This window comes from Vespula vulgaris, chromosome 7, assembly GCF_905475345.1.
Source record: "Vespula vulgaris chromosome 7, iyVesVulg1.1, whole genome shotgun sequence".
Taxonomy (NCBI): Eukaryota; Metazoa; Arthropoda; class Insecta; order Hymenoptera; family Vespidae; genus Vespula; species Vespula vulgaris.
Window position 1 is genome coordinate 2,742,501 of NC_066592.1, and position 10,250 is coordinate 2,752,750.

At 31.7% G+C, this 10,250-nt stretch overlaps 1 protein-coding gene across 1 annotated transcript in view; it reads right to left on the reverse strand.

The window, feature by feature from the left end:
* The window catches only part of LOC127065160 (acetylcholinesterase-like), a 59,777-nt gene extending 50,122 nt beyond the window's left edge, over nt 1-9,655 (reverse strand). Inside the window, exon 1 of the mRNA XM_050997153.1 lies at nt 9,459-9,655. Within this exon, the coding sequence (XP_050853110.1) occupies nt 9,459-9,514 (56 nt within the window). The 5' untranslated portion in view covers nt 9,515-9,655. The remainder of the gene's footprint in view (nt 1-9,458) is intronic.
* Nucleotides 9,656-10,250: the final 595 nt, after the last annotated feature.

The following is a 10,250-nucleotide window of genomic DNA, read 5'->3' on the forward strand; positions in this document are numbered from 1 at the left end:
TCTCTCTCTTTCTTTCTCCCTCATTTAACGATCTACCGTGCGTGTCCACGTGCATGTCCAGTGGTATCGTTAATCCGCATACTTGTTTTACCACGTACTTATACATATATACTTGCATTTACATATATATATATATATATACATATATAAATAATATATACATTCGTTTTGCGTTTGTTTGGTCGTCGGTAAACCAAAACTTTCGGCATAATAAATGTTCCGTCCGTCTATCCATCTAGCTTTCTCTATTCAGCTGTATGTACACGCTCAGAAACGTTGTTATATCAACCTGCTAACCCATACCTGCATACATATATACATATACATGTACGTACGTATATACATATCTATCTATCTATACATTGTACAGTATAGAAGATGTATACGGATAAACGGAACACTCAAGAGAAACCAAAGGTATATTTCCGTACGTGTGTATCATAGAACATATGTATGTATACATCGTGTGTATATATACACACATATATATAATGTAATATATACATATATATGTGTGTGCGTGTGTGTGTGTGTGCAAACGTAGAGTTAATGAATGCTAAGGCTTATCAACGGGCTTGAGCAACGTAGAAGATATCGATTTAGGAAAGGCAATTAATCACGTTACCGAGTGCAGACGATACATGGTGTTTCATCGAACGAACGAATCTGTTAATCTTCTTTTGACACTCTTACAAATGATCACTATGATATCAAAGTAATTCATAAAATTATATTTAATTCGATCAATAACTAATATTTCTCGAATGAATATCGAAATGCACATTTTTTTCTCTCTCTTGTTTTTCTTCTCTCTTTCTCTTTCTTTCTTTTTATTTCTATTTCTGTCTCCCGACATTTTACCATTCACGTCTAACAAACTTTCTGCAATAACCGAAAGTAAAACACAGCAGACCGGTAAACGCTTATAGTAAGAGAAAACAAGTACAACTGACAAGAGTAAAGGGTAATATTCCTTCGCCTTTATTCCTCTCCCCCTCCCACCCCCTCCCCTTATCACACCCACCACCTCTTTTCTGTTTGGTAACAGTGAATGTTAAAGTTTACGAATAGAACGTTAATTAGTACAGAAAGCTTTTAGTCTCTCATTAAATGTATCCTTTGTTAGAACGATATATGAAAGTAGATGTGTATGTATGTATGCGTAAGTACTTACGTATGTATGTAATTTGTATTAATATTATTATTGTTGTTGTTGTTGTTGTTGCTGTTGTTGTTACTGATGTTGTTACTGATGTTGTTGTTATGTTGTCGTTGTTGTTGTTTTATGTTATGTTTCTTCTTATTGGCATGGAGCTAGTAATTATATTTTTATCTTTTTCTTTTTCTCCTCCTCCTCCTCCTCCTCCTCCTCCTCCTCCTCCTCCTTCTTCTTTTTCTTCTTCTTTTTATTTGTTTCTTTTTTTTCAGAAGAAAATTTATATGAAATGAAATTTTCCTTCTCTCTCTCTCTCTTTTTTTTTTTTTAATGCAAAATTTTTTAATACACGATCAACGATAAAGTTCAGACGTAACGATTAACACCGAAGTAATTTTCGATTTTAATTCACTTGCAAACCTATTTGCGATTCTTCTTTCGGTTTCTTTTTTTCTTCTTTTCTTTCTTTCTTTTCTTTTTTTTTATCGTAACCCATTGTTGAGGGCTGTCATGGATAGAGAATTCGTTTCGAATGTTATTTCCAGTAGCATTTGGGGGAGAAACGGTCCAAAATGAAATTCCCTTTAACCGCATTTAGGATCCTATCGTCGTAGTCGAACGAAATCGGGCTTTTTCTTTCGTTCGAATTTAATCACTGAACGTTAAATCGAAAGAATTTTATGGAAATGAAATAAAGAAGAAGATAAAAAAAAAGAAAAAGAAAGATAGAAGGAAAGTAATACTTACTTGCAAAACGAAAATAAAAACGCGTTTTTCGTTTCTCGAACTTCCTATCGATACGATGAATCGTTTAAACGAAGTAACGTTGGAGGGCGTTGACTCGGAAAGAAAACGAAATAACAGAATAAAAATTAAAAAACAGGAATGCAGGAACGTCAAAAAAAGTAAAATAAAAAAAAAAATCCGCAGAGGCCGAAACAGAAATCCCTGGGTGGGTCTGACGGTTCTCGGATGATTAAAAAAAAATAATAATAATTAAAAAAAAAAAAGGAAAATTAAATTAAATCAAACATAGAGAAAGAAATAAAACAAAAATATATACATACATAAAAAAAGAAAAATCAATCTCTCTTTTTCCCTGATACTTATTACCAGACTGATATTTCCAGTTTTACAATTTCAACAAAAAATAATTATCAGTTAAAAAAAAAAAAAATGTAATTGTGAAACATTAATCAATAGATATTGGAAAAAGTAAAAAAAAAAACAAAAATTCTTCGAACGAATCAACTATTATCTCCCCACTTCTGTACTCTTCTTCCTCGTTAACGTATCATCCGCTATCGTACAAACATTTTTTTACTCCCATACGCTCGAAATAATTAATTTTCCGTAAATACAAACTTAAAAAGAGACGTGAGAAGAGACAATTAACTCGAGAAACGGAGCTTAAAATAGGAGATAGCGCGCTCGTTATTATTATCGCGATAATGTTACGTTGTTGTAACTGCTTGCAAATGGAACAAAAAAAAAGAAAAATAAAAAAAAAAAAATAAACAGATTTCTCGCTTTTTACACGTGAGGATGATCCGAAGCGAGGGAGAAAAAGAAAAAGTATGGTCGACGTATGAAATGGTATACCGTCGTTGGTACAGATATTATGGCGCTATGTCGAGCACGAGCTCAACATGGTTCGTGATATGTAACATAACGTAACGTGTATACGAATAACATTTCAGAAAGATCTTCGAATTTCCAAGGTAAGCTTTAATCTCGAAGGTACGATGGAAGGTAGGAAAGGAGGAAGTAAGGAAGTAAGGAAGTAAAGAAGGAAGGAAGGAAGGAAGGAAGGAAGGAAGGAAGTGAAAATATTCAACCTTCGTCTGTCCGTTCGTTCGTTCGTTCGTTCGTTCGTTCGTTCGTTCGTTCGTTCGTTCGTTCGTTGGTTGGTTTGTTCGTTCGTTCGTGCGATCGAAAGGTGACATATTTGTTGAGCCATGAATTCCCACGATCGTTACCGTTTGCGGTCGTTACTTAAATCCTACGTCAGCAGCATTTCCCGTTAGACCTTGCGAAGTAGAAGAGAGAAATCGAGGGAAATCGAGAAAGATGTATATATGTATATATGTATATATGTATATTTATGTGTGTGTGTGTGTGTGTATGTGTATATATTTAAAAATATATAGGTAGATGTATACAGAGGGTGTCCCATTTGAAATTTCGGACACGACTATTATGAAAAATTATAGAACGTTCGAAAAGAAATTTTTCAAGCGAGATTTATTCACTTTCGTGGTGGAAGACTAACGAGAATCATTTTATGGTGGGTAGAAATTTTTTTTGAATCAACTTGCTTCCGACATATCAAGGTAAATTTTTTCTTTTTCTTTTTCGTTCTTTTTTTTTTTTTTTTTTTCTTTCCGATATGAAAGTATATATTTGAAAGAGATGAAAGCGTCTCGTTGTTAATAAACTTTTGAGAAAGTTGAGCTACGACACGTTCGTTTAATGAAAACAACGTAGTTTTTTTTTTTATAAAAAGAAGAATCTAAAGAAGATTTATAAATACTGTAAGAAGTAACATTTACTTCAAAAAGTTTTATTTCTTTTTAATATTTTTCTTTTCTATTTTTTTTTCTTTCTTTCTTTCTTTTTTTTAATCCGTTCGAAAGAGACACCCTCTATGATGCAGGATATTTCAAAAATACGTGGGTATAATTTAAATAAGAAAAAAAAAAATCGAATGTATAGCAAACGAATGCAGTTACAATATGCACGCCCGTATGTCACCCTTATTTCGCGAGATACAATTATTTATTTTTTTTTATTTTCTTTTTGTATTTTTATTATATCAATCTTTTAGACTTCTTTTAGACGATTTATGAGTTAAATATATTGCCAATAAAAAAACAAGCTTTTTAAATTTTTTTAAACTTATCGTGATTTCGACGCGTATAAAGTTGAATGTCGATATTGTCAGAATTTTTTGTGACAAATCCTTTTGGAACATCTCAACGTTATCTCTCTATTGTCGTTTCGTGCTTTAAATGTGATCTAAATCTGATCTCGTCGCTTACCGCACAAAACAAATAAAAATTTACTGGATTTAAATATAAATATAGCGATGTTATACGTCGAAAAATTGATCGGTGTTAAACGATCGGTCCGATTTATCTATGTGAGAATAAAAATGTCGTTCTTTTTTTTTTTTTTGACAATTCGTTGAAATTAGAGAGGTGTGAGTGAGTAGGGGGTATGAGGAAGGGGTTGCTGCATCACGAAAAACGATTGTATCTTGGAAACATCTTGGAAGATCGATCGTATCTCTTATTTTATATCTGCTGATTGTGGCTAGTGGTGTTATTGACCGTATGTTCTGAAACATCCTGTACATATATATATATATATATATATATATATATATTTGTACAGGATATATGTATCATTCTGTACAAAAAAAATATATATATATATATATATATAGAGAGAGAGAGAGAGAGAGAAAATGAGAGAGAAAGAGGAATACAGTATACATATAGATTCGAAGTGCTAAAAGCTTTGTATTAGAGAATAGTGATAGAGAGAGAGAGAGAGAGAGAGAATCAAGGCTTTAGGAATTTTAAGTTAAACCGTTGGTCGTTCACCGAGTATAAGAGGATCGAGATTGTAGAGTTAGATGTGTGTAGGTGGTTGCAGAAGGAGAACGTTGAGAAAGGGTGACACACGTTCGTGGCAGAAGGTTATAGGATCAAGTGTTACGTAGCAAGGTAAACACCAAGTCGACACCCGATGACGGCCTTTGACACGCTTTTACCTTTAGACAGAGAGAGAGAGAGAGAGAGAGAGAGAGAGAGAGAGAGAGAGAGAGAGAGAGAGAGAGAGAGAGAGAACTCCTTCCCATTGCTGTCACGGCCAAATGCGAATCGACCCGTGCTATCGAAAGATTTGGATCGAGCTTAAACGCGTCGAATACACTATGCTACCTTGGAAAAGGGCCATGAGTTCTCATGGTCGTTGCCAAATACCGTCAGTAAGCCACTTTCGATGGCACTATCTTTTTCTTTCTCTCTCTCTCTCTCTCACTCTCGCCCTGTCTCTATGTGTGTGTGTGTATGTGTGTGTGTTTGTGTGTATCTTTCGAGAAAAGCAATTGCTATTTTTTTTTCTTCTTTTTCCAACATGTTTTTTTTACACTTCGATTTGATGTTTTTTTTTATTCTTTTTATTCATTTGAGCGATCAATCAAGATCGATCACTTTTTCAAAACACTTTGTTTGTTTAACGAGAAAGAGACAGAGAGAGAGAGAGAGAGAGAGAGAGAGAGAGAGAAAGATATATATATATATATATGATCTTTTTGTAATATTTATATGTATATATTTTATATTTATTTTTCTTACATATTTATTATTTGTTTTCATATAAAAAGGTATAAAACATACAATGGTCACGCGCTATTGCATCGTTCTCAATTACACAAAATAAACTTCATCGAAGTGTATAAGTATTTATCGTTGAAAAACAAAAACGGAAAAGAAAAAAGAAATGATTCTTTTTTTGTTTTACTATGAAAAAGAAGAAACAAAAATTATTATAATATCGAGATATCACACAGTTCGCTAATTCATTAATTCCTTCAAACTTTTCGCGTTTCTTCGTTCCATGTTATTTTTTCATTAAATTTCGTTAAGCTATCGTTCACATCGATGATTCAAAATCTCATTAAACAGAAAGAAAAAGATGTACGATATATTGAAATCATCTCGGACGATCGAGTTAGATATATACATACATATACATACATTCATACATTTATATATTTATACATATATATATATATATATATATATATATATATATACATACATATGTATGTATGTATCGTAACTATTGGGAGATCGTAACACGAAATTCCTTTTGTTTCATTGGAACATTCATTCCGACACGACCTTTCACGTTCATCCAATTTAATCTTGGAGCTTTACGCGAGTCGACGCATCGCGCGCGAGTTTGCCTAAGCAAAAAAAGAAAAAAATAAAAAAAAAAAAAAGAGAAATCCTTGAAAGATCGTAAAAAGTTCGCGACCTTATAGATCGCAGACCGAACGAAGTAGATTCGTGGCAATCTGTGTGACACATATGTGAAGCATGGCGAATGAGAGATTGGGAAGAAACGAAAAGGAAAAAGAAATCAAAAAAAGAGAAAAAGCAAGGAGTCAAAAGAAAAAAGAAAAAAAAAAGGAAAAAAAATTAGGAAAAGGAGAAAAAAAAATAAAGAAATAGAAAGAATAAAGAAAAGAAACGAAGAAAAGAAAGAAGAGAGATAAAGAAGGGGAGGTAAGTAGAATAAAGTAGTAGAAAAAGTAATAGTAAAATAGATCGCGTCGGCCGAGGTCGATGGGAAATCTAAATGCAAATATCTAAGCGAGAATAAATTCGTGTAAAAGGGGTGGTACACTACCCCGAGAAAGTAGAAGGAAGAAAAAGAAAAAGAAAAAGAAAAGAAAAGAAAGAAAAGGAGAAGAAGGTTCACGCGTTGTAATTCAAGGCTATTACCTACGTACATTTTTTTCTTCGAGCGTCTACTAAGATCTTTCCCCTTTTTATTTTTTTTTTTGCTCCTCCCCTTTTTTTTTCTTTTTGTTGAAATTCAAGGAAGAAACGTACGAGTCTCGATTAAGAAAAAAAAAGAAAAGAAAAAATGTAGAAAAACAAAACTTACAGGGCTGTATCTACCATAAGGCGTACCAAGCGTGCAATCTGGGACCTCATATAAGAAGCATTTTTTCACAAGATCTTTTATTATATTTTTTTCTTATATATATATATTTGTATTTTATTAAAATGTATATTACTTTTGACAGGGAAATGTTCGCACTTTTATTTTCAATGAACTGAAAATAAATACATAAATAAATAAATAAATAAATAAGTAAGTGAGTAAAGTGTATGGCAATATCATTTCAAAATGTTATACTGTACTATACTTGCCTTTTATATATTTTTATTTTATTGAAATGAGAAGTATATTATACGAAAATGTTCGTACTTTTATTTTCAGTAAATTGAAATAAATAAATAAATAAATAAATAAATACGTAAATAAAAAGCTTACGGAATCATTATTTATAAATCTTACACTATTTGCCTTTTATATATTTCTATTTCATTGAAATGCAAATTATATTGCACGAAACGTTTGCATTTTTATTATCAATAAAGTAAAAGAAAGAAAGAAAGAAATAAATAAATGAATGAATGAATGAATAAAATGTATGGGAACATTATTTCAAAACCTTTACACTACTTGCCTTTTATATATTTCTATTTCATTGAAATGAAAATTATGTTACACGAAAATGTCTGCACTTTTATTTTTAATAAATCAAACTAAACTAAACTAAACTAAACCAAACCAAAAAAATATAAATAAATAAAAAAAAAGAAGCGTACGAATGAAATAGACTCGTTCCTTTGACAAACCATTAATGACGTTGTTCGTAAGGATCTTCTTTTTTGAAAATAATAAGTGCAGTTCAGAAAATTACTAAACACGATGGGTTATTGAATGATAATGATGATAATGATGATAACGTTGACGATAAACTTAAACTAAAAGTTGAAAAAAAAAAATGAAGAGAAATTGTACGCCATGACTCAAAAATAAATGCTAACAAGGTTTTGTATTTCATCGGCTTAAGTTCTCGTTATTTTTTCGTAAAGGTTGCCGGAAAAGAAAAAAAACCAAATCTCTTCAAAAGGTTGCAAACTAGAAGAAGTAGCAGTTCTACGTTACTTCTAAGTTCTCAAAGCCGTTTCGTTCGTCAGAAAGCTTAGCAGATACTAACTGCTACTTGTTGTTCGAAATAAAAAGAAAGAAGAGAACGAATGACCGAGCAAAAAATTACGAGTACGTGAGTACTAACAAGATAGAAAAGTTGATTTCTTATAAATAAGAGAACCTGTGCGTCTCTCACAAAAATAGGCTGAAGAAATTTTTCAACAAAATTTATGAGTACATCGATATAATCGGGTCGCACGTTTCTTTCTCTTTTCTATTTTCTTTTCTCGTTTATTCTACGTGAGCATGTACATAAAAAAAAAACCTTACTTGTATGTCTATAAAAAAAGAAATATTGTAATATTTCTTTTTTCATTTATTTATTTATTTATTTATTTTTGTTTTACGTGCATATAATAACCATGGAATTTTCCTATCGAACGATCTCATCATTAACGAGACATGTTCATACGTATAATTTACGAAAATTGTTCTCGTCCTTGTTTTAATCATTTTCACGAAAGAAAGATACAGACAGACAGACAGATAGATAGATAGATAGATAGATAGATAGATAGATAGATAGATAGATAGATAGATAGATAGAGAAAGTAAAACTGGAGAAGAGAACTCTTGATCTCTTAACGAAATTACTTTCTCTCGACATTGGATCTTACGCGAGGATCCAACAATCCTTTTGTCTTTGAGATTAAATGACCTCTCTCTCTCTCTCTCTTTCTTCCTTTTTAATTTTTTTCTCAGATATTTTTTTTATTTATTTTCATTTCTATCTTTACTTTTCCTTCTTGCTATTCTTCTCTCTTTTGTGTTTGCCTCTTCTTAATGACCGCAAAATGTCGTTTTCTCTTGTTTCTTTCACAAATGTATAACATTGCGTTTTAATTTGCGGAAGGATCTTTAACAAGACGGAAAGAAATTTGAATAGATTGGAAAAGATTCGACCGACGCCCCGCAACGTCGCTTGAATTCAACATAATCGACTTGATAATTACGATGAGTAGCAAACTCGGAACGTTAATTGCATCGAAACAACACTCGTTATTAAAATCCTCGACGAGCTATTTAAAGGCACATGCACGTAAGCCTGAAATTATCTAACTATTATTCCAGTGTTTTTCTCGAATGTACGTGCTCATTAAAAAAAAAAAAAAAAAAAAAAGAGAAGAAGAGAGAAGAAAAAAGATAAAACAAAAAAATACACAGATAATTCGAGCGTATCCCTCATTTTCGTTTTTTTTTTTTTTTTAATTCATCGTCGAGTTGATTGATGAGAAAGGAAAGAAACGAAAAAGAAGAAAAATAAAAAAAAAAATTAATTCGAATTACTTTCTTTTCTTTTTCTTCTTCTTCTTCTTCTTCTTCTTCTTCTTTTACTTTTTCGTAATAATCTTCAATGAAAATGATAATCCCTCGAGAAAAATAAGAAAAAATAAAATATAAAAAGTAAAGAAGAAGAAAAAGAGAAAAACAAGAAAGATCAAGAAAAAAGTAACTACCCTATGATATTTTATTGATTATTAAAAACGATCATGCTTACCAACAACTTCGAGATTTAAAAAGATGCTTGTAGGAGGATGCGTCGAAACTTGGCATTCGTACAGTCCTGCGTCTCTTCCTTGAACATACTTTATTTGCAAAGTCCAATCTTCGCTGTGGTGAAAGTGAATAGCTTGAAAACGTTCATCGTTAGCGTATGTTGTCAGACCGACTGTTAGTAATTCCTGAACAGCCTTACGCTTTATCCACGACACCTGAAACACGGTTTAAAAAAAGACACTTGTCAGCACACACGGTAAACCACAGATCGATCAACTATCAGAAATCGATTCTAATCTCTCTTCTACTCTATTCTATGTACATACGTATGTATATATGTATATATGCATGTATGTGTTTGTATATATATATATATATATATATATATATATACATACATATATATATGTATATGTATGTATGTATGTATGTATGTATGTCATCTTGTCTCTTTTCCATGTAGATATCTACATATGTATATGTGTAAAGAGGATTCACGGTGACATGAAAAAGTTTGCGGTTCGTTTTCACAAAAATTTCGAGCAATCCTTTTTCTCTTTCTCTTTATGTCTCTCTCCTTTTTTTTTTGTTTTTCTTCTTTCCAATAAACTTTCACGATTTTCGTAATATCGCATATCGGTTTTCTTTGAAATTCCGTTTGTCTCTCGCTTAACATCATGCATCGTAGAACGTAGAAATCCGTAATACAATGTTTTAGATACCAGTCGTGATCACATGTTATAGTTCTCGAACAAAAAGCAAATGTTGGCAAGATTTCTGCTCTGTATCAGTC